Source organism: Nelumbo nucifera, chromosome 7, assembly GCF_055504915.1.
Source record: "Nelumbo nucifera cultivar China Antique chromosome 7, China Antique-T2T, whole genome shotgun sequence".
Lineage (NCBI taxonomy): Eukaryota > Viridiplantae > Streptophyta > Magnoliopsida > Proteales > Nelumbonaceae > Nelumbo > Nelumbo nucifera.
In genome coordinates, this window is record NC_142655.1 from 6458874 (window position 1) to 6483905 (window position 25032).

At 39.4% G+C, this 25032-nt stretch overlaps 2 protein-coding genes across 2 annotated transcripts; one reads left to right on the top strand and one right to left on the bottom strand.

The window, feature by feature from the left end:
• The first annotated feature begins 2780 nt into the window (after positions 1 to 2780).
• LOC104597380 (uncharacterized) lies at positions 2781 to 9294 on the top strand. Its single transcript, XM_010258859.3, has 4 exons — positions 2781 to 2935; positions 8513 to 8613; positions 8694 to 8846; positions 8951 to 9294. Exons 2-3 carry the CDS (start codon positions 8520 to 8522, stop codon positions 8840 to 8842), a joined length of 243 nt encoding a protein of 80 aa, XP_010257161.1. The 5' UTR covers positions 2781 to 2935; positions 8513 to 8519; the 3' UTR covers positions 8843 to 8846; positions 8951 to 9294.
• A 127-nt stretch (positions 9295 to 9421) lies between these two features.
• LOC104597381 (DNA topoisomerase 2-like) lies at positions 9422 to 22196 on the bottom strand. The gene is given in 21 exon segments (XM_088892390.1): positions 9422 to 10302; positions 10396 to 10504; positions 10595 to 10659; positions 10745 to 10937; positions 11040 to 11468; positions 11559 to 11608; positions 11727 to 11913; positions 12002 to 12074; positions 12076 to 12309; positions 12391 to 12524; positions 12614 to 12647; positions 18512 to 18819; positions 18981 to 19145; positions 19267 to 19377; positions 19462 to 19575; positions 19696 to 19905; positions 19992 to 20191; positions 20294 to 20564; positions 20770 to 20836; positions 20944 to 21236; positions 21532 to 22196. Coding segments are annotated over 21 exon segments (4470 nt in total). The 5' UTR covers positions 22105 to 22196; the 3' UTR covers positions 9422 to 9652.
• Between the last annotated feature and the right edge of the window lie 2836 nt (positions 22197 to 25032).

Genomic DNA, 25032 nt, shown 5'->3' on the forward strand with positions numbered 1-25032 from the left:
AATCTTCCCCTCTTCTGGATTTGCTTTAGTGAATAGATAACTGTCATCTGTAAAAAATAAGTGTGAAATCACTGGGCAGTCTCTATTTAATTTAATGCCATATAGCTGATTTGATTTCACCAGATTTATCAATTTTGTAGATAAAGCTTCTGAAACTAGTAAGAAAAGATAAGGAGATAGAGGGTCCCCCTGCCTCAAGCCCCTTTCTAGTATTAGGATTTCCCCTAAAGCCTCATTTATCAGAATTTTGTAGGACATAGATGTCACACACTCCATAGCCCATTCAATCCAACATTGCCAAATCCCAACTTTTCCATTACTTTCTTGAGAAAATCCCATTCTACCCTATCATAAGCCTCACTCATATCCAACTTCAGAGCGATCCACTTTTTTTCCTCTTGTTTTTTTCATGAAACCAATTACTTCATGAGCAATGAGGATATTATCCTTAATTTATCTCCCTGGAGTGAAGGCACTTTGGTTTGGGCTTATGAGTTTGTTTAATAGAAGTTTGACCCTATTAGCCAAAATTTATGCAATAATTTTATACACAGTGTTACATAGACTAATATGTCTATATTGATTCAGGATTTTATGGTTTTTGACTTTTGGGATTAAAGCAATAAAGGTTGAGTTTAAATCATTTGGAATTTTCTTAGTATGAAAGAACAACTTCATAGTTTTTGTCTATTTCAAGTTCAACAATACTCCAATACTTTTGAAAGAAGAGGCTTGGAAAGCCATATGATCCTAGGGATTTCCTTGGATTCATCTTAAACAAAGTATCTTTGATATCTTCATTGGCAACCTCTATTTCCAAAACATTTCAGTCATCTTCATTTAGAACAACTTCTAAGTTTGCTACACTCTTCTATATTTTCAAGATTGGAACTTTTGAAAATATCTCTAAAATACTCATTGGTACAATCTTCCACATCCTCTAAATTCTCCTTCCAATATCCTTGTTGATTTTTTATTCTTACTATTATGTTCCTTACCCTCTTCTGAGTTATAGCATGGAAGTATTTTGTATTTTCGTCCCCATAGGCTAACCAATTTACTCTGGATTTTTGGTGCCAAAATATCTCTTCCCTTTTTAACAAAACATCCAAATCCTTTCTTAACTTTTTTATATTTTCTAAATCCAAATGTTTTCTATCTTTGCCTTCCTCCTTGGCAAGGCTATTCCTGATTTCTACTATCCTTTCATTAACGCTGTGTTTGGTTTGAAGGAAAAAGTAGGGAAAGGTAGGGAAACCTTCACAAACCTAATATATGTTTCCCTACCTTTTCCTTCAAACCAAACATAAGGTAAGGTTTCCAAAAGTCTCCTTGTTTCACTTTTTTAGGGCCCTCTCTACCTTTTTAATTTTATTGTTCAAACTCTCTCATAGACCCAGAGGTTTCAGCCTCCCAATTCTCCTTAATAACTTTTTCACAGTCCTCATGGTTTGACTACATCTCTTCAAACTTGAATGGCCTTCTCCAAATCTTCATTTTCTCGGTGTTTACACATAAAGGTGTATGATCAGAATCCATAGCACATAGAATTCTACCTTTAGCTTGGTGAAACAAACCTGCCCATTCCCTATTGCACAAGGCTATATCTAATCTTGCTGTGATTAACTGGTTATTCACTCTTCTACTTGTCCAAGTAAAAGGACCATAGCTCTTGAGTTCCTATAAACCACAATTTTTAAGGGGCTACCTATTCTTTTGTAAATAGTGTTGATTACACATTTTCCTCCTTCCTTCTCATCCCGATAGAAAATTGAATTCAAATCTCCCAAACAAAGTCAATGCCTCTTCACTAATGCTGCTAGCCTTTCCCATTTTTTCATAAACAACTTCCTTTTTGCCCTCTTTGGTTCTCCATAAATGAAAGTACAGCTCCATGCTTTATCCAAGTCATCCACATTTGTATTGTATTTGGTACTCTTGCTATTTCTACTTGGAGCATTTTAGGTTGATCAATATAAATTGGAATGGCCCTATTGAAATGTCTTTCTCTCATTCAAGCTCCATTCATTTACCGCTATCTTATTTACCTAGGTGAATTCATTTACCGGGTAAGTGTTTCCTAGGTAAAATTTACTCAGGTAAATTTATTTATCCATGTTTTTTTTAGTTGAAACTTACTCAGGTAAGTGTTTCATTGAGGGTATATTTTTTTGAATAAAAGTCAGTCTATTGCTCTCTACAATGGGAAAGAAGCTTATCCACCTCTGAGATGGGTAAATTTTCCTAAATAAATGGCCAAAATATTCACGCAGGGGAATATATATTTTCCATGGATCTCACATACATGTGCAAAAGAACATGAAAAAATTGGTCAACGTTCCCATTGAACAAATGGGGCCTAAGGGAAGGCCACCCTCCAAGCATCGACTTGGGAATGAAAATCTCATTTTAGACAATAAGAAAGAAATTAAAAACACCTCGGGAATGAAAATTCATTTTACTTAAAAAACGGCAATTGACTTAAATCCTCCAAATCATATTTCTATTTTGCACGGACGCATCTTATGAAATCTGATTTTGATTCTCGTCCTAATCAAACAGGAAGGGGAATTCGGAATTCCCATTCCGATTCCGACTGCAAACAAAACGGACCAGCAGTTTGAAATTCATCACGGCGTAGGAATATGATCATGGGCGAGCACCCACGCTTTGTAACGTAACGTGCTCGATGCTCATTGGTTGAAATGATAGTCAACGCAAAGATTCTGTGGGCGCCGCTGAGTGGACACGTAGAGAGTTCTCCGCTCATTTAAGCCATTTTACTACAAGAGTTGCCTAGGAAAACATGAACAAATGAGCAATATTATATCTCCACTTGTTAACAAAACCTCCCTAAAAGAAGTTCCGCACGTCACCAACCAATCCTTCTTCTCCGCTCGCCGACTCAGATCCAGTCAAAGCTCTTCAGATCACGGTGAGTTTTAGATCTGTTCTCTCCTTTTCTCCCCTTCTGTTACTTAGTCTTCGATTAAGCTCTCATTATCTTCATTGTTTTTTTCTTTCAACTTCTTCTTAGTCTTTGCTTCGATCTTTAGTGTTGAACGTGAATCAAGGATTTTAGGTTTTTCTCTTGTTTTGAAGATTAAGCTCTCCTATTCGTTACTTTCGTGTTCTTGTGTTCTTTCTGGTCTCTGCGGTACAAATTTTCTGCTGTTAAGTATATATATAGAGAAACTGACAAGCAGTCGAATGCAACTTGCTTCATTTGAAGGTTTGCCAAATGAATATGATTGACAACATTTAATCCCAAAATGAATTTGGATGCTTATGTTGTGTTTATCACCTAAGAAATGATGAGGTTATGTTTATTAGACGAGGGGAGTGCTTTGATTTACTGTTGTGATAATATATGCTTCTTGCCAAGATAGGAGCTTCAATGATGGATTAGGAATCGAACTTGATTAATGCTTGCCTTCTCCTATAAGCAAATAAAACGAACACATGTAAGACAAGAAAGTTTCCTGGAAAACCAAGGAGTGAAAAGAGAAATGAAAAATTATCATTATCAAGCAAAGAGAAAAGAAATAGGGTAAAATACAAAAACCTCCCCTTTATTTTCGAAAAAAATCAACAAATACCTCCCTTTCGTTAACGATAAAGACGAAAATCGTATAGAAATGCATTTTTACCCTTAGACTTCATTCATCTGACCTATTTGAAAAATACCGTACCTGATCATTCATCTCTCGTCCCGTCTTTTCCATCCCTTCTGACACCTCCTCTGCCCCATATCTCACTTTGTTGCCCTGGCTACTATCTCATCACTTCTCTCTTTCTCTCTCATGTCTTGACCCTCTTGATTTAACTCCAAAGTTTAAAGCCCATACTTCCGATTCTACGTCAGATAAAAGGAAATGAAAAAAGAAAGAAAAAAAATGTGGGTTTAGATAGTGAACTGTTATCTTTGTCTTCTTTAGAAGAGAAGAAGCTACAGCAGCAGTAGGAGATATGTTGGTTAGGAGATGAAGGAGAGGCAACATTGGCAACCCGAAGAAGACAGACTCCTCCGCACCTATGTTAAGCAATATGGACCAAAGGAATGGCACCTCATCTCTCAATGCATGGGCAAATCCTATCTCGAGCGGTGGAAGAATTGTCTCAAACCCGGTATCAAGAAAGGCTCCTTGACCCTAGAAGAGCAGAACCTCGTCATTTCTCTCCAAGCCAAGTACGACAACAAGTGGAAGAAAATCACCTCCAAAATCCCCAGTTGCACCGCCAAGCGCCTTGGCAAGTGGTGGGAAGTCTTCAAGGAGAAACAACTCAAACTGCAACAACAGTAGCGAAAGAAAACCCAACAGCAGCAACGTCTCCTGCCCTCGGACAACCTTGACCCATCAACACTCTTGCCAACCCCACCACCCACCACCACTCCTGAATGCTCTCTACATGGCCAATATGACCACATTTTGGAAACCTTTGTAGAAAAGTATGTTCAGCTCAAGCTCCTCAAGCTCTAGCAGAAAAGTACGACCACATCCTTGATGCCTAGTCATCTCCCATTCACCGGACGACGACTGTGGTCTATTTTTTTTTCTAGCAAATTACCTAGTTAGGATCATTCCGGAACAAAGAAAATCTGGATTTCCTTACCAAGAACTAAAAGTTCACCTTCCATTTGCATTCTACATTCTTATTTCTTCTACTGTTTTTTTCTTCTACCTATTTCAGTTTCAGGGTTGTTGTTGACGGCTGCATTTTAGTGATGTTCTCATGCTTAATCTTGAAACAATGGCATAGAGCACCCTTGTAACTACTCGTCAACAGCCTGGTGCAAAAGACATCCACAATGCAGTACTTGTGGGGGCATAGGATGATAGTTTTAGGGGTACCAATTTCTCCAAGAAGGTAAATGACCTTCATATATTGGATCTTAGAACAGAAGAATGGACCCAACCCAAATGTGAAGGGACCCCACCTTCCCCTCGTGAGAGTCATACGATGACAGACTTGTGATATTTGGAGGTAGTGGAGAAGGGGAAACTAAGTTCGTTCTTCCTGTGCCGGTCATTCTTCCTGGGTTCGTTCCTCTTCAGCTCTCTTCAAATAGAAAAAGGTGAAACTAGGATATGAAGAGAGGGCACAGAGTATATAATATAGACATGGGTACTTTAGAAAAAAAGGTGTACAATAATTCATAAAAGGGTAAAATAGGTATTTTAAAAAAAAAAGATGATCGGTTAAACATTTTCCGTCATGGTCAATGACGGAAGGGAGGTATTTGTTGATTTTTTTCAAAAATAGAGGGGAGGTTTTTACTAAAGTGAAACTCTAGGGGAGGTTTTTATGATTGTCAGAAACTTCAGGGGAGGTTTTTGTATTTTACCCAAAGAAATATGCAGTGAATCTCTCCTCAAGATTAGACTTGTTCATGGGCCAAGCTCGGGCTTGGCTTTTGTCAAAATTCTAATGGGCCCAGCCTGAAGCCCAAGCCTGAGATAGTGTAAAGTTGGGCCCAAAGCCCGGCCCATGAACATGTCTACTCAAGATGATACCATCAAATACTATTTGGTGGAGCGAGGTAGACTTTGGGTTATTAGGTGAATTTAAATATGCAATTTCTGGCGTTTGGACAATTTTCATTTCATCAGGAAGACCAAGTTAGTAGACTATATAGGCTGAATGTTGTGTGATTTATGCACAGTTAATTCAGGCAAATGTACCTTAGTCAAATGTGCGTATAATGATGAGAAAAGTGTCAATCCCATAAAGACTATATCATAGTACCAAATCAATTTTAAACTAACCTAAGTTGAATTCGTGAATCAATTGAATGAATAAAAACTAAAAGAATTAATGCAAATCCAAAAACTTAATAAAAACTGAATTGATGGATGAATGCCACTAGGGTTTAGATTTCATTCAATCAAGGTTACATAATTACCTATTTAATCCAACTCAAGACCGAAATTACCCTAAGGTATATTAAAGTTATTTGCATGTGATGGTGGATTTCCCTAAATTTATTAATAAACTTTCTCAAATCATATTAATCATTTATATCCAATTCTACCATCAAATTTCTAAGTGGTTGTCAAAAGGAAAAATAAGCATTAATTTCTTTGGAAACCTCTAATCGTAGAAGGGGATTTGACTCACTAAGCTTCCTTGATTCCCACACATGAGCTAATCATTTTTCGATATCATAGTCTATCATGCGATTTTTATTGCCTAGGGATCTAATTCATAACAATCATTTGGTCAGTCATGCATGAATCATCAAATCATTAAAAGATTGGCCAATTCTTTTAAAGCATTAAGCATAACAATAAAAATTCTTCATGCAAATAATAAAGGTCTTGAATTGACTATATAATCTTAAGATCAAAATCCATCTAAACCCTAGCTAAGAGAATTTAGCCAAACATCATTAAATTCAACATACTCAAGAAAATTAAAGGGAAAACACAGCAAAAACACATCAAAGAATGAATAGAATAACAAGAAAATTTTAGCCTTTGGAGATCGAAGACAAGTGCAGCAACTAAGCATTTCTCCCTCTTGAATTCGGATTCTTTCTCTCCTCTCTGGCGTGCTGAAATTGCTTCATCTTCTCTTCTGATGTGCTGAGACTGCTTCATCTTCTCTTTTCTATTGAATTCTCTCTAAGGATGTGCCCCTTTGCCTTGAGTCTATGGTCCTTTTTATAGTGCAGCCTCCCCCTCAATTGCTTCTCAATGTAGACTCCTAATTCAACACAAATTAGATCTCTTAGTCCTTATCTCAGTTGAATTCCTATCTCTTCTACACTTCCAACTGCCAGACCCAAAACTTTTAGCTCGAATTGCACTTAGTTAGTGGTGGAATTAGGTTGAGTGATAAACACAAGAGTTGTAGCCATATCTCTTATCTTTAATTATCTGTTTGAATCACCTCAATCCGAGTTGTAGGCAGAAAGTTATGCCCAAAATACGGGAACTATATCAAAATAGGAAATTTCCCGATTTTTTGTGCATACATATCAAATCCGATTTCAATGGATTCTCTCTTTCATGGCTACATCCTGGAGCATCATTGCTGCATGGTCCTTCCTCTATGATTATCTTGATCAATTAAATTGAATTCCTCCTTAAAATTGCACAATTATGCTCCAAGTCATCTTGCAAGACAATTTCATCATAATTAGTGCAATACCATGCTAATTCCAAAAACATTATTACCAAAATCATCAAGTTAGAGGTATGAAAATATATAAAAATATAGGCTTATCACTGAACATACTTGTTCACCCATATTCCAAGATCAATGACACTGTTGCAAATAACCTTGCTTCCATGGAGTGGCCAGAGCTTAGTTGGTTTGGTTTTCGTCTTTAATTAGCTTATGCAGTTGTGGCCTTGTGGGGCTTTTTTTCTTCATGCTCTAGCTTGTTTATTGTGATTTCTTGTACTGATGTATCATGTATGAACTGCTAGACATTACCATCATTAACCAGATCAAATTGATACAACCTACTAATAGTTTAAGATTTTGACTTCTTTTGGCATGTGGTCTGTGATTTTCTAAAGCCATCATCCAAATTTGGAGTAGACTACGTAGAGACATGTCCTCTGAGTTTCCTACTTGTGGTAGCAAGGGGCAGTGGGTTGGATCAGGTTGAGGGCAAAGTAATGGTAGAAAGGTTAATTAGGAGATGCTAGGACTGATATTATAAGGGCTTCTAGTGGGTTTAGACCACTTTATAGAGGCTATATAACATGGTGCCATATATGGCTAAAGGATTTGGTATCAGCTGTGTCACAGCTCTAGATTGTAGAACAATCCTGAAACAAAGGGTATAGAGGGCAGCGGTATCTAGAGTTTACAGGTTAGGTGTGTTAAGTAAAACTAAAGGGTTTAGAAGGGAAATCAATTAATATCAAGAGGGCTTAGACTTTGCTTCTTTAGGGCTGCAGGCCAGTGTTTGCTAACATCCCTGAAAAATATAGGTTTTGAATGATGGTTCTAACTTCTAAGATGGAACTTGAGGATTTCTAGGCTGAAACAGGGTCTGCACTCTCTGCAATACCAAGATTAAGGTTAGTGATCTATGTACTAGATATAAAAGTCTTGAAGAAATCAGCACTAAACTGGAATAGGAACGAGAAGAAAGATAGTTGAAGTGAACAGAAGTTAAGAAGAATTAGAGATTGGACTTTAGAGAAGAGAAGCTAGAGAGAAGATGAGGCAATGAGGCACCGGGAGATCACTCTCCACGCCAACACTAAGGTGGCTTTTGGAAATCTGAAGTCTAATACCTCTGAACTCTGAAGACTATCATGTTAGAATTGTCTGTATGTGAACTCCCATTAGAATATTAGATTATCATGTTAGAGTTGTTTAATGTAGTGACTACTGTAGTTTCTTCTCTTTGAGGACGGATGTAGGGGTATTCTTGTCATAATAACATTTTAAAAGGTCAACGGTCAAGGAAATAGACTCCATTTAGATCAGCATATCTTACCATCCATATAATCGTGTATATCTCATTTAATTATTTAAATCTGTGCAGTTAAACAATGGCAACAAAATACATTGTTGGGTCTGTGTTGGGATCTTTTGCATTTGCATACGTGATGGGTATTTGGGTTGCTGACAACAAAGTACTTGGAGGTGAATTTTAATAAGCTTAATCATCTTTTCTTTGCATCTTTTAGTTTTAGCAACTCTAATTCTACTCATGCTTAAATCAGGAACAACGCCAAGAACTGTTGCGAGCGAGGAATGGTATGAAGAAACTGATAAGAAGTTTCAGGCGTGGCCTCGTACAGCAGGACCACCAGTGGTGATGAACCCCATCCGTCGCCAAAATTTTATTGTCAAGGCCCGTTCTGAATCTTGAAGAGGTGATCCGTTCTGAATCAATTTCTTTTGATTGATGAGATAGAAGTTCATCTAGATGAATGGATTTTTTGTTGACATTGAAATTTTCTTTCACATGGATTTGCAGGGGATGGTTGTTAAACAGAATCGATCTCCTCCATTTTAACTAGGCATGGAATTGATTGATATAAAAACAAAAAAAAAAAAAAACGTTATTTGGATCTGAATTATTGTCATGGAAATAAAATGTTGTGGATATTAACTAACCTGTTGGTCCTGATCACATAAACTTCTGTGTTTGAATTTCTGGTTATTTGTCTATGGAGTACATAGACATCTGTATACTGGTTTACTCGTATGTCTTACCTATATGTCTGCTCTGGTTAAACTACTTTCCGCTTAAAGAGATTTCCAACTTGGGACTTTTTTGTATATTAAATTGATATGTGAACCTTTTTTTGGTTAATTTTCCATATGTTTGTGAACCAGTGTCAACGAAACAATGGGATCTCTGTATTGTCCAAAAATTAAGATAAAAATACAACCTGTGTCAAGATTTCTTTGACGCAGACCATTAGAACAACCGAGCAGGTCAATGGGAAGAATCCTCTTGCAGATGCAGAAAAAAGCCACACTAGATATTTGGACAGGCACAACTTCAAGATAGTCATGCAGTGTCACAATTTGCAATTACAACCTCTAATATTCAACATTCAGTTGAAAAATACAGACACTTGAACTTTGAAACTTCAGTTGGTAGAAATAGGAAACGAGTCCATGTTTCCAGTTAGTCTCAGCTAACAGATCTCAACACACCGACCAAATTAATCTAATCTTCATCCTCGTTGAAATCAGAATCTTCTTCAGCATCATCACTCTCGGAATCGCTAAGCACATACCTCGCCTTCCCCCTATTCGCCCTCTGTGGTCTTGGTCTTGCCACCACTTCACTCACCTCTTCGGTATTGGTGGAAGCAGAACCAGAAGAGGAACCTGGTTCTTCTTCGCTGAGCTTTGGAGAAACCTCCCCAACTTTTCCACTGACCCTTCCCAACACAGAAGCACTCTTCCTGTTGAATGGGAACGCCCTCATCTTCCTTACTTTCTTCTCCGGTGAGACCCCAGAATTGTCAACGGGCTTCAGCACCTCTGTTATTAGCTTCTGACTCAACAGTGACGGCTGCTTGTTTGCCGGTCCTCTTTTCTTGGTTGCTGCAGTGGGTTTAGCAGCTGCTGTCTTGACTTTGGCTGCAGCAGGCTTTCTCCCACCTTTCTTTCCTCCTCTTGGGCCAGCCGCCTCAGGCTCAAAATCTTCGTCATTTCCATTCTCTCTCATATTCTCTTCTATGGTATGCATCGTTACGTCATCATCATCTGAATTTTCTGTGTAACTTGATGGGTGTTTCTTCTGTGCAGCAGCCATTTTACTTGGTCCTTTCTTTCGTGCCGCCGGTGGTTTAGCCACTTCAGTTTCCATTGCTGTGAAAGAAACAACAGTCAGGCGAAGAATACAGCTATCTGGGAAGAAAATATAAATTCCAAATTAAAAATGATGGGATGAGGAAAGTCCACCTGCTGATTGATCAGGAGAAGAATCAAGGTTATATGCAGCTAATCGTTCTTTTAGCTCAAGCACGTCTTCGTCATCCTCATCACTGTCAGCTAGGGCGAGCTGGTCCTGCTGAAAGAAATACCAAAAAAAAGAAAACGAATTAAAACAAATTGTTGAAAATGCATGAAAATCTGGGATCATTGATAAAAAATATCAAACCTTTTTAGCAGAAGCTTTCATTGGACCACCTCTGCCTTTGGGTTTTGCCACCTCAGCAACGTTTCCTGGTGCATCAGAGGAAATGAGATGATTCGAATTGAGAGACCAACTTACAAAATTAAACTAACTCAAATTTTTATTCAGTCATACCTGTCTCCATTGCAGAACCAACGGATGCTGCTACAGATTCAGCCACTGGCTCCAAATTGTTGTTCTTCTTTGCATTAGTCTTCCGTGGATTTTTAGGTGCCTGTCTGGAAACCTTCAAGCCTGCATCACTCATCACCCTGCTTTTCAACTCCTTCCTTGCATCCTCTGCCTGGGCATCATTCTTGTCTTGTTCCTAAATTATGGGAGAAAAATATCAGACAAGAAAAACAGAAAATCTCAAGGAGAAGATTGTAGAACATAATCAGGAATGTAAACTAAACATCTCAGGACATACATCAAGCTCCTTCTCAAGTGCATCGAGGTCTCTCAGCCACAAGGTCTTTGGGGTTGCCTTTCTCAGCTCATCAACTTCATGGTTGAGCTTATTGCTATCCGCACAGAGCTCCTGAACCTTCTCCAGTGTCAGGGTTCCAATTGCCATTGACAGAAGATACTCATAATCGCTGGCTCGTACACCTTTGCTGCTGACAACCTCTGAGTTTTCTTCATTTTCCTCTGCATCTTCAGTAGCACCAGCCACTGCCACCTCAACTGTCTTGGTTTTCTTCGGAAATGGAGTGAAACCTTTCTGCTGCAATTCGAGGAATAGATCGGCTCTCTTCCTGTTGCTGACAATAATCTCTCCTTTCACAACCCCGAGGATGAACCTGACCTTGTTATCCAGTTTCAGTAAATCCAATTCAAGATTGTCCAATAGCACTTTCTGCAGGATTTTTTTTTCAAACAAGAGATCAATAATCTTTCTAAAAATAAAAAAGAAACTAAAAAACCTTTTTTTTTTCAACCAACTCACCTTTCTCTTCTCATAAAATTCTAGTCTCAAATGAAAGAACTCCTCAAGAAGTGCAGACAAAAAGAGAAAACGTGCATGTCAACGTAAGAATACACTATTGTAAATCAAAAAAAAAAAAAAAAAGGAAGAAAAGAGAAATCTGGGCCACGTAAAATGTAAGATTCTTACTCTGTTCTGGGTTGTCATATTTCTTAATCACGCCTTTTGGATCAAATAGGTGCATGTTGCTTGTGCTGATTGTAGTGGTGAGCTTAAACTTTTTCATCAAACCCTCTTGCTTGGCTGCCTGCAAGTTCTCCTCCGACAGGATTACTTCAAAGTGTACTGTTGTGTCATCGTTGTGCTCCCTGTAATCCTGCAAGCAGTACACGATTTGCCTTGAGAGCTCTCTCAGAAGCCCCACCATCTTAGCTTAAGACTAGGAATTTATATTTTAATTTTACCTTGATAAATGGCTCCTTGATTTTATCATTCCCCGTCATTATTGACTCCAGGAACTCCTTGTCATCCTGAGTCCTCAATAATCCCACTAACAGTGTAGCTGGACCCAGCTTCCTTTGTTGCAGTTTTCTCAATCAATCCCCTGAAGCCTTTGTACCATGGATCCATGGCCTCCATAGGTTCACCATTCAACAAACGCCTTATATTTGCAACAATGTCCCTTGGGTTATAGTTAGGAATGTAGGAGCTCCACCCAGTCCCAATTCCTTCACTTCCATTAACTAGAACCATAGGTACAATTGGCATGTACCTGAAAGTTAAAAAGGGTATTAACATTTGCAAGACCTTTAATCTAAATTGCCTATCCTCCCTAATCTTTTAGAAAACTTACCAAGTGGGTTCAATGGATTGCCCATCTTCATTCAAGTAGTCAAGGAGGATATCATCATCCTTGGGAAAAAGGAATCTTGTGATGGGAGACAGGCGGGTATAGATGTACCTTGCACTTGCATGATCTTTGCCTCCCTGTAATTGGAAAGAGAACATTTCAGGTAACTAAAATGGGCTTATGGAGATATTAACTTAAAGGAAGGTTTACTTTTATTCATCCAAACCTGATGCCGTGTGCCAAATTGGCCATTTGGTTGGTGTAGAGAACACTGATGTGGGCCCCACAGCTACGGTCCCACTGTGTTCGTAGGGTAGAAGATGTTCTAGTCTGCCTAGGGTTAGCTATTGGTCATTTAGTTGTTTCAGTTGTTATTTATTTCAGTCTTATTTTTTGCTCTATTTGTTATGTAAAGACTAAGGGCAGATCTGTCCTTTCCATGTAATGAGCATAACCTATAAATATTAATTAAAGTGGCGGCGGCAGAACATTAAGCTTTTGCTCCTCCTTTCAACTCTTGTGTTCTACTACTTCTCCTCCCTCTTCCTCTTCTTTCCTCTTACCTTTCTTCTTATTTTCGATCCTGAAATCCATTAGGGTTCAAGACTGATAACAGTCCTGAACTTCTACTTGTTATCAGAGATAGTGTTTCTAATGTGAGTCTAGTCCAGCCGACCACATGAGAACCATCTAAGGCTGGAAGCTGAGAAAGCAGAGTTCGTTGACTGGTTCTTGGAGATCTCCAGAGGATTAGCAGCTGTTTGAAGAAGTGCCACAGTTGCAGCGAGTTGGTGATCAGGAAGAATCAGAGAAGGCTAGGGTTCGGGTAACCTTGGTAGGCAGCGAACTGCATCCTATTGTAAGTCTTTTATTTTCTGAGAGAAGTAATATCAGAGAAGATAGGTTGGACCTATCCAGCAAGGGTGGCCGAACCACTCTAGGGTTTTATTTCTCTATTCTCTAGGGTTTTGTCTTATCCCTGCGGCAAACCCTAGTATTGGACTGAACCTTGTGATCTTATCCCTGCGGCAAATCCTAATAGTTCTCCTCAACATTGATCAGTTTTAGGGTTTCATATTAACCCTAATACAAACCTTATCCGTACGGTACTGTCTGGAGTTACGGCCTTTAAGACAGATTAAAACCTTAAATTGGCTTCAGCATATCAGATTGTTCTTCAAACTGTTTTTAAGTTTTCTTTTGGGGTTTCGAACACTTCTAAAGGGGTGAAAACAGTTCGGACTGTTGTTGTTGTGTGGCTATTGATTTCAGATCAGTTTTATACATGTTTCATGCACATATACTGTGAGTACAGATTGGTTCTATACTGATTTTGTGATTGTGGCTGGTAGTCCTAGTGCTGGTTTTGATGTAGTAACCCTAATTTTAAGACTTATGGTTCTTGACCGAAATGGAGTTTAAGAATTCGACAGAAGGCAGTTTTGGGAACAGCAGTTATGGTGGTGGTTCTGAGACAGGTTTTCAGATTACAACCGTAAAGTTTGATAGATCAAACTATTTGGAATGGGCCCAATCAGCCATGATGGCTATTGGGGGAAGGGGCAAAGTAGGGTATCTCTTGGGAGATGTAGCAGAACCTTCCAAGGGAGACCCTATGTATACCAAGTGGGTCCAAGAAAACTACTTGGTTATGACATGGCTCTGTAATTCTATGCAGCCCCATATCAGCCGAAATTACTTATGGGCAAAGACAGCCAAGGAGATATGGAATGTGATGAAAGAGATTTACTCCCAACCCCTTAATGTTGCCAGAGCATATGAATTGAAATGTGAGGTGAATTCCCTTAAACAATGAGAGAAACCGGTGTCGGTCTACTTCTCTACCTTGAAATCCCTGTGGCATGAGATTGATCACTTAGAGACTCTTGAGTGGGAGAGTCCCAAAGATGCTCAGATACATAGAAAGCACATCGAGACAAACAAAGTGTTTGAGTTCCTGGCAGGACTGAATTCAAAATATGATATTGTGAGGCAACAGATTTTGATAAGAGATAGTGTGACCCTCTCTCAGGCATACTCCTTAGCGCATAGTGAAGAGACCAAGAGGAAAGTCATGATGCAACCTCAGCCGCTTACACCTGCCTTGGTAGCTGTCAAACCCAAAACAGAGGGTGATTCAGAGAGGGACAAAAAGAAGGAAGATAAAAGGGATGTGGTGAGTGAGCATTGCAAGAAACCTAAACACACAAAAGAAACATGTTGGAAGCTGCATCCACATTTGGTCCCGGCAAAGTTGAAAAATAAAAAGGGTAATGCTCATGTGGCTATGACTACTGATTCAGCATCCTCATCTGGCACAAGAGGCACACCATTAGAGACCTTAGCTGCAGTTCGGGCTGCTCTAATACAATTGGAGAAGGAAGTTGGCAGTTCAGCTCAGTTACCGCAGTCATCGTCAGCCCCGGCCACATCGGCCTTTGCACACTCAGGTACTCGAGCCTCAGCCTACCATGCCTCCGCTCCAGGTACTACTGAACCTTGTTGGGTAATAGATTCAGGTGCATCCGACCATATGACTAGCTTGCCCTCTTTGTTTACTACTTATTACTTATCTTCTGGTGGGATAAAGTATCTATAGCTGATGGCTCTCTTGTCCCTATTTCTGGCAAGGGTGACATCAAACTGTCGGATACTATATCCTTGTCCTCTGTCTTGCATGTTCTTAAACTAGATACTAACCTCCTTTCCGTTAGTAGTATTACCAAACATTTGAACTGCTCAGTAACTTTCTCTCCTGACCGATGTGTTTTTCAAGACCTGGAGACGAAAAAGGCGATTGGGACTGGCCATGAGACGAATGGAATCTATCTGCTCGAGGAGAGTTCTCGTCGGAAAGAGTCAGTGGATAAGAAGTTACTTGTTTCTCAGGTTGTGAGTCCGGTTATGCTTTGGCATAACCGATTGGGTCATTTATCTTTTCGGTCCTTGAAGAGTTTGTTTCCTACTTTGTTTGAGTCTGTTGAGTCATCTCAGTTGAAGTGTGAAAGTTGTGAGTTTGCTAAACATTGTAGAAACTCTTATTCATTGAGTAATAAAAGGAGTAATAGTTCTTTTGATATTATGCATACTAATGTTTGGGGGCCATATCACATTCCTTCTATGGGTGGGTACAGGTATTTTTTGTTATTTGTTGATGACCACACCCGGTTTTCTTGGGTTTATCTTATGCGTTCACGAGATGAGTTGACCCAAAACTTCCACCAAATGATCCTAACCCAGTTTGATGACAGGATCAAAGTGCTTAGATCTGATAATGCAAAGGAATACTTTGCTAAGCCATTGGCATCGTACCTCCTTAATCATGGGGTTATCCACCAGAGCACTTGCCCTCATACACCTCAGCAGAATGAGGTTGCAGAAAGGAAGAATAGGCACATCTTGGAGGTGGCTAGAAGTATTATGTTTACCTCCAATGTCCCTATTCGCTTCTGGGGTGATGCTATCCTTACGGCGGTATATCTTATTAATCGGACTCCTTCTCGGGTTCTTAATATGAAACCTCCTTTTTCCCTTCTATACCCCAATGAGGAGTTGTTCACTATTCCCCTCAAAACATTTGGTTGTACATGTTTTGTTCAGCTTCTCGGTCCCCATCACTCCAAGTTTGAACCCAAGGCCTCCAAATGCATCTTTCTTGGTTATGCACAAACTCAAAAGGGTTATTGTTGTTATGATCCTGTCTCAGGGAAGAAGTTTGTATCCATGGATGTCACTTTCTTTGAGGAGACACCCTACTATTCTCGAGTCTCTCCTCAGGGGGAAAGTAGTGAGCGTGGTGATTTGGGTCCTTTGGGGGAGTGCAGTGAGGACAGGGTTAATACTTTTGGGGTTGTTCCCTTACCTATTCCAGTTGGTGATGAGGGCTGCAGTAGCGAGGGTGGTCAGAGGGATCGGGAGTTGAGAGTCTATCACAGGCGATGCAGGCAGGTTGATCCCGGTCATCAGCAGTCCCGGCCAGCTCCAATCTCTTCTGCGGCTCCAAGTCCAAATATTACAGTCCCAAAGCCCACAGAGACTCCTTCCATTGTTGCTACCTCACCCTCTGCAGATGACCTTGACCTTCCCATTGCCCTCCGTAAAGGAAAACGGCATTGCACCACATCTACAGCCCACTGCATCTCCCAGTTTTTGTCCTATGATCGCCTATCTCCCTCCTACAGGTCCTATCTCACCTCCGTTGCTGATGTCCCTATTCCGAGAACAGTGCAGGAAGCCATATCAGTCTCGGAGTGGAGAGGTGCAATGCAAGTTGAAATGGATGCCCTGTTGAAAAATAATACTTGGGAGCTAGTTGACTTGCCCAAAGGAAAGAAACCAGTTGGATGCAGGTGGGTATTTACTGTGAAGCACAATGCGGATGGTTCCATTGAGAGGTACAAAGCTCGACTAGTTGCAAAAGGGTTCACTCAGACTTATGGTATAGATTACTTGGAGACATTTGCCCCGGTAGCCAAGATGACCACCATTCGGGTTCTATTATCTCTTGCAGCAAGCTACACTTGGCCTTTGTACCAAATGGATGTTAAGAATGCCTTCCTGAATGGGGACTTGCAGGAAGAGGCAGTTGCCTCCTGGATTCTATGATACAGTGGCAGGTAAGAAGGTTTGTCGGCTCAATAAGGCATTGTATGGTTTGAAGCAGTCACCTAGAGCTTGGTTCGACAGATTCAAACTAGCCCTTGGGAAGTTCGGTTATGTACAGGCCCAGTCAGATCATACACTATTCATCAAGAGGGTGGAGTCGTCACTGACACTACTTGCAGTATATGTTGATGATATTGTGGTGACAGGAAATGACAACCATGAGATTGAGTCTCTCAAACAGCTCCTTCAACAAGAGTTTGAGGTGAAAGATCTGGGTACACTAGGTATTTTTTGGGTATTGAGGTTGCTAGATCTAAACAGGGGATCTTTGTCTCTCAAAGGAAATATGTTTTAGATCTCTTGGCTGAAATTGGAAAGCTGGGTGTCAAACCTGCAGATACACCCATTGAACAGAACTACAGGATTAGTGCAGAGAGTGGGGAGCTGCTTGAAGACAAAGTTATGTTCCAGCGGTTAGTGGGAAAGCTCATATATCTATGCCTCACCCGGCCAGATATCAGTTATGCCGTTAGTGTTGTCAGTCAGTACATGCATTCTCCTAGAACCACGCACCTTCTAGCAGCAAAAAGAATACTAGCATACTTGAAGAGATGCCCGGGTAGAGGTATACTGTTCAAGAACAATGATCACATGAAGGTGGAAGTCTATACAGATGCCGATTGGGCTGGGAGTGTTGATGACAGAAGATCTACTTCTGGATATTATGCTCTTGTGGGAGGTAACCTGGTCTCTTGGAGGAGTAAGAAACAGAGTGTTGTCTCCCGATCCAATGCTGAAGCTGAGTACAGGTCAATGGCTAATAGAGTGGCTGAAATTCTTTGGCTGAGATCACTACTTGAGGAGTTGGGTATTGAGTATGAGAAGCCCCTGATGCTGTATTGTGATAATCAAGCGGCTATTAATATAGCACACAACCCAGTGCAGCATGACAGGACTAAACATATTGAAGTTGATCGACACTTTGTACGAGAGAGGGTCTCATCACAAGAAGTGTGTCTCCCATACATCACCTCCAACATGCAGCTGGCAGATATCCTCACCAAAGTTGTACCACGGAAGAAGCTAGAGGCAGATCTATCCAAGTTGGGAATGATAAACATTTATTCCCAACTTGAGGGGGAGTGTAGAGAACACTGATGTGGGCCCCACAGCTACGGTCCCACTGTGTTCGTAGGGTAGAAGATGTTCTAGTCTGCCTAGGGTTAGCTATTGGTCATTTAGTTGTTTCAGTTGTTATTTATTTCAGTCTTATTTTTTGCTCTATTTGTTATGTAAAGACTAAGGGCAGATCTGTCCTTTCCATGTAATGAGCATAACCTATAAATATTAATTACAGTGGCGGCGGCAGAACATTAAGCTTCTTCTCCTCCTTTCAACTCTTGTGTTCTACTGCTTCTCCTCCCTCTTCCTCTTCTTTCCTCTTACCTTTCTTCTTATTTTCGATCCTCAAATCCATTAGGGTTCAAGACTGATAACAGTCCTGAACTTCTACTGTTGGAAAAGGTTTATGTTGTTACTGCCTACATAATCTTGTGCCATTCCAATAATGGTACTCATGAGACTCTGTTCACCATGATGGTAAGCTGAATGCTCAGAGACATAACCTGAGAACTGAGCAACCTTTGCTTCTTTGATGAAGTTTCTCTTGAAAGCACAGAAAAGAATCTTCCTTTGACCAGGTTTAAGGCCGTCAACCATTGAAGGGATTGATCTTTGCAGATCAGCCATTGAAAACAATATAAGCTCCTTGTTGACGAAGTCACTGTACTTGATGAACTTCTCCTTCTGATCAAGGTAAGTACCAGGCTACAAAGCCACCAAGAAAAAGAAAGATTTATGCATGTAAGGATTCATATTCTAAGCTTCTGCTTCCGATCAAGGAAAGATGGTTGTGATAATTGATTTTTCTTTTTTTTTTATCTAGAAAGAGAGATTTTAGATTATGAATGCATATAAGGATTTCCAACCTCAAAATTCCGGAGCCAATTCTTCCGTGCTTCAATTTTTTTCTTGCTAAATGCAAGCTCAATTGCATCCCCATCCTGCTCATTTATCCAGATGAAATCTTTCTTGTGCATGTCAAGATCCTTGAAATATTCCTTCCCTTCTTTTGATGTGCTTGTTCCCAACCCCTGTGGACAGGGCCAAAGAACGATCAGGAATATGTGCAATCAGTTGACTTGCCTAAGTTGGCAGTATATAACCAAATTAGAGGCAGTCTAGTTGAGTTCCTACTTATTTGCACTGACAAACCTTATAGTACTTGATACTCCACCCACTGGCATTTCCCGCCAAGCTTTCCTTCCATGATTCATATTCTGGCATAGAGTAGAAGGATAGGACCCTTCCATTTTTATGAATTGCCTATACCAGAATTAGGAGTGTTGTGCAGCATTAGATATTTTTCTAAATTTAAATTAACATTAGGCCAAACTATCATATACCAACCTTCACAACAGGTGTTATGAACTCCACTAGGAAAGAAGGAATCTTAAGCAGAGATGGCCAAAATGTGTGGATAAAATTAATCAATAGCCCCTTGATATGCGACCCATCATGATCCTGTAAGCAAGGAAATTAGAGTTCTGTTTTATTCTTTTTTTCCAGATGATAGCAAGTGAACCATGAAATAGTCCATTCTCAGGATGAAGTCACAGAGAAATGACAGAAGTTAGACCTAACCTGATCGGTCATTATCATCAAATGGCCATATCTGAGTGACTTGACACTGTCATACTCCTTCCCATGCTGCAATCCGAGAATCTGTTTGATGTTCTGGATTTCTGCATTCTCCATGATCTGCTTGTGATTCGCTTCCCTCACATTGAGCAGTTTGCCTCTCAATGGGAACACACCATAATGGTTTCGTCCCACAACAGAGATCCCAGCCATCTATGGAAAGTCCAGTCAATACAAGCATTCCTTCCACAAATATAATTAAGTTGCATTCATGTTGAGGAGCACTACTAATAACTTACAGCAAGAGCCTTGGCTGAATCTCCTTCTGTCAAGATCAAAGTGCATTTTTCAGAGTTCTTTCCTCCAGCATCATTAGCATCCTCCAGCTTAGTAATGCCTGTGATCCTCTGTCTCTTTGCCCCATCAGTTTTCTTAAGATCCTTACTCTGCTTGAAATCTGCCCATGAGAGAAGATTTTCTACTACTCCAGACTTGGCCACTGCAGCAAAAGGTGTCATTAAACACATGATAAAATTCAATGCCTTTCCAAGACTGTACATAACCTATATGTCCATACTAATGTTAAATTTAGGCTACAAACCTTTTTTCAGGAACTCCTGTGAGAGTTCACATTTTGATCCAAAGCTGTTCTGACGAGTTGTCAATGTCTCTTTGGTCTGAGAATCAAAGGCAGGGTTGTCAATGAGAGCATTGACAAAAACCCACAAATGATTCTTTACAGTATGGGCTTTTAGGTTGGCATTCTTGTTCTTCTTGTTAACTATAGTCATCACATGGTTCGTAATCTGGTTTGTAACATAGTCGACATGAGTCCCACCCTTGATTGTTGCAATTCCATTCACAAAGCTGACCTGATAAAACCAACGCACCCTTAAGTGTGTAAGTTCCACAGTCAAGACTATAAAACAAGAAGCCATTCCATGGCAAAGCTGTGGGAGTGCATTGCCATACAAGCTTTTCTAAGCAATAAAGATCAACTCAAGAAGCAATGCTTCAACTGTAATACCAATGATGAAGAAGAAAAACTCTGTAACGAATTAAAATGAGCATAATTACCTGTTGAAACTGCCCTTCACTTAGACTCACACAGATCTCCCACCTCTCGTTAACTTTCTCTGTGATCCTGATAGAAAATGGAGTCAAATGAGAGGGTCTAAATTAAAAAAAAATAAAAAAAAGAAAGAATTACAATGTAAATAGGTGGGGATTCTATTCATCCTAAAGACAAACCTTGGGAGGGACTCTGGCCTGGTTTTGGAAGCAGATTGAAGGTAGAGATTGACGTAATCAAGGAATGATTTCACAGGTACCCTCTGCCCATTTAACTCAACCTTGACTGTCTTACCAAGACAACCCGCCAAATCAATGACACGCTTTTTCATCAGCGCGAGTACATCATCTTCAAGATGGGTCATATTGAACTTAGCCAAGTCTGGCTTAAATGTAACTTTGGTCCAGTTCTCGCCTTCCTTGCATTTGGTTATGGTGGGCTCTGATTTCTTCCCCATGTTGTTGGAGAACACCTTCACGAAAAGTGAAACATAAGATTTTCTATGAACCCTAAATGGAAAACCAAAAGCAAGAATTGAAACAAGAACAGGAATATTATTGCCAACAGATTCCCTACGGTATTGCCATTTGCCAACAGATTCGTGAGTGATACACTAGATCCATACCAAGAATTTGTTTAAGAAAAGATGCAAACCCAAAATACCTCAATATTCAAGGTTAACATAAACCAGAATTAAGAAAAAAAAAACAAGAAAAAGAATCGATCGAGAAATTAAATAGCATGATCCGAGAAACCACAAAAAATACCTGTTTGTACTTCTTCTGCCTCCTCCCGTCAGCAGTCTGGATAATAAACTCGGTTGAGAAGATGTTGGTCAGCTTCGCACCATATCCATTCCTCCCACCAGTCGTCTTCTTCACTGTATCATCGTAATTACTGCTCGTCAAAAGATGCCCAAAGATCATCTCCGGCACATACACTCCTTCCTCCTGGTGGATCTCGACCGGGACCCCATCACCATTGTTGTACACACTAATACAATTCTGTTCAACATCGATATCGACCTTGACTGAATCCATGGATGGATCCCTCTGCTTATTATCGGCAGCATTTACGAGGATCTCATCAAAAATCTTGTAGAGGCCAGGGACGTAGGTGACGGGTCGGTGCACCATCTCACCACCCTCGTAGACCCAGAGGGTCTGAGTGTGTTTCTCAATCGAGCCAATGTAGGTGTCTGGTCGGAGGAGGATGTGCTCAAGTTGGGACTTCTTCTGGTATGTTTCTTCGATGGTTTTGCCGGGCGCGACCGGGGGTCGAGAGCTGGCAACATTGACATTGTTGCTTGTCTGTAAAGGGAACTTCTTTTCGAAGGCCATGGTGGAGATCAAAAGCTGATGAGACACAGAGATTGTGTCAACTGTCAAGGGAGAAGGAGAGTCGAGAGATCAAACGAAGAAATGGGGAAGAAGGATGTTATATATTGGAATTTGGAGGGAAGAGAAGGGTCTGCCTTAACGGTCCAGTTTTTTGTATTTGAATTCGAACTAGGCGGGTTTTAAACGGAGGGCCAAGATGAGTTGGGGAGGATCAGATGGTTTTGGGATGTATAAGTGGAGTCCCACTATAGTATGACTATGCTTGTTAGTCCCACTATAGTATAGTGGGTTAAGATGACTATGCTTGTTGTTGGTATGAATTCGCATTGGCACCGAGCGCGCCCCACATGCACATCCAACCGTGCATTGGGAACGTCTCCCAATGACAAATGCGAAATATTCCCAATGCACGGTTGGATGTAGTTAATTTGGGAAAAAGACTTTTGTGCCCTTAATTATCCTTTAAATTTTCAAAATATGCAATCCCCTTTTCAACTAAATGTATGAAAGGTTCCATTGGATAAATTGACTTATTCAGTTAATTATTTTTCAAGAAACATTTACTCATGTTGTTTTATTTCCTAATTAAATAAAATAAGATAATGATTATTTTAAATATAAAGCCATTATTAAAATGGACAATTTTATTTTATGATTTATCTCCAGACAATATATCTATAATGAAGTGAAGAAGAGATTTTTTTTTTAAAACGTTATTTACTTGTTGGTGATGACAAATATATGATTCGTCTCCAACAAACATGCTTAGAAATTTATAAAATTGAATTACAAACATAGACTAATGGAGGACTGGCAGATTTACTCTTTTTTCCAATTAAACAGTTGTTGGGAGTAAATTATGAAACCACTTGCAGCATGATATGGTTACTGTACTCAAAAAAAATACAAAGACACCCATATTATGAGGTCAATGACAATTAGCCCCTGGCCTTTCATTTTCCCTAACTTTTACCTTGTGACAAATGCATCCGGCTGTTAAGTTAAACGACGAAAAGCATTAAATTACCAAAATACCTACACAAACTTTCTATACTGACAATTACCCCTGGCCTTCCATTTTCCCTAACTTTCACCTTGTGACAAATGCATACCGGTGTCAAATTAAATGACAAAAAGCATTAAATTACCAAAATACCTACCCAAACTCTCTTTACTTTCTTTCCTCACACATTTTCTCTTAAACCCTAATTGACCCAAAAATACTTAATTAAAATGCATCTTGACTCTCAATGACAAAAGGCATTAAATTACTAAAATACCTACCCAAACTTCTTTACTTTCTTTCCTCACCCATTTTTCTCTTAAACCCTAACTGACTCAAAAATACGTGTATTGTACCTCCATTGCAAAGCTTTGCCTAGTAATTTCAGAGCCTTTGTCTCTAAATCACCTTATAATCGTTAATTTTTTGTTTTCATTCATAGCTTTACCATCTTTTAGAGCTATCCAATATGGTTTTCAAATCTGTCAATTGATGTGGAGAATTTTCTGTTGCTAAAGCAATAAGCTTTTCGTCCTCAATCTGACTTCATTAAAAGTACTAGAGGTTGGCTGGGGAAGAAATGCAATTTGAGAAATCTGATAGAGCTTCTGTTTGTGTGTAATAGATCCCACATAGGTTACTCACTTGTTTTGGCAAATTATCTAAAAAGATTTTGTAGAACCAGGGATTGACAACTGATAATACTTTGAATTTTGCAATTTTCTTGTTGTGTAGAATTTAAATAAATAAGAAAATGATAGTTTGAGGATGCATTTTTCACAAACTTTAGTCACGATCAAGAGGTTAGAGACCAAAAACATGATTTATTTTAGGAAAAATTCTCGATTAGTACCCTGTACTTTGGGCCTAGTGTCACTTTGGTCCCTAAACTTTAAAATGCAACAATTCAGTACCCAAACTTTTAAAACTTGACAATCTAGTACCTGCCGTTAACTAGCTGTTGACCAGTCATTAAGTGGCATTTGAAAAAGACACAAATACCCTTCAAGTGTTATTTAATTTTCTTTGTCAACGTTTCTAAACGTTGACAAAAAAATAACAGTCCCAAATCTTTGCCTTTTCCATTCAATAAAGTTGGGGTCATGTTTGAGTGGGTATTCTGGTGACCCCAACTTTCTTGAATAAAAGAGGCAAGGATTTAAGACAATTTTTTGTCAATGTTTGGATGGTTGATAAAGAAAATTAGATGACACTCAAAGGGCACTTGTGTCTTTTTCAAATGTCACTTAACAGCTTGTTAACAACAGGTACTGGATTTTCATGTTTTGAAAGTTTGCGTACTAAATTATCACATTTTAATGTTCGGGGACTAAAATGACACTAGGCTCAAGTACAAGGTACTAATAGGGAATTGTCCCTATTTTTTAAAACAAAACCATCTTATTTCCACATTCTTGAGAGATGTTCCTGACGTGCAGCTGAATGTCATTCTCTCAGCACACTTTTTTTTTTTTTTTATTTTGCTGGCTACAGATCCCACAATTCTTGAGGATTGGGAACCATTGGACACCAACTCAATCTAATATTGTTTTTTATTATTTTGGTAATTTCCAACCCAACCAAATTTCCAGTTATAGAAATTAATCTTTATTTGCCCAAATCTGGAAATCAATTCATAGCGAATGAATTTAGGTGGATCAAGTGTTAGATAAGCAGTAGCTCTGTAATTAGGAACATGTATAAATTGAATCAATTATCAAAACCAATATTTTTTGTTAATTTAGATGGACTCCGGGCCAGTATTTGATTGGCCACACTACTTTATCCTCAAGAACTTTTGATGTTTAGCTTAGAAACTTCTTATTGCATTTATCTCAAAGCAGTCAAATATGGTCCTTGCTTTGGATCAACTGACATTGGCATTTAAGTAGATAAAATTTTATTTATGCAACTCTTTAATTCTA

What these genes read in the sequence shown, in the direction of transcription:
- LOC104597380 (XM_010258859.3), top strand. Translation starts at nt 8,520, where the DNA reads ATGGCAACAAAATACATTGTTGGGTCTGTGTTGGGATCTTTTGCATTT. An exon ending in TGACAACAAAGTACTTGGAG is followed by an intron (nt 8,614 to 8,693) that starts GTGAATTTTAAT and finishes TGCTTAAATCAG; the next exon opens with GAACAACGCCAAGAACTGTT.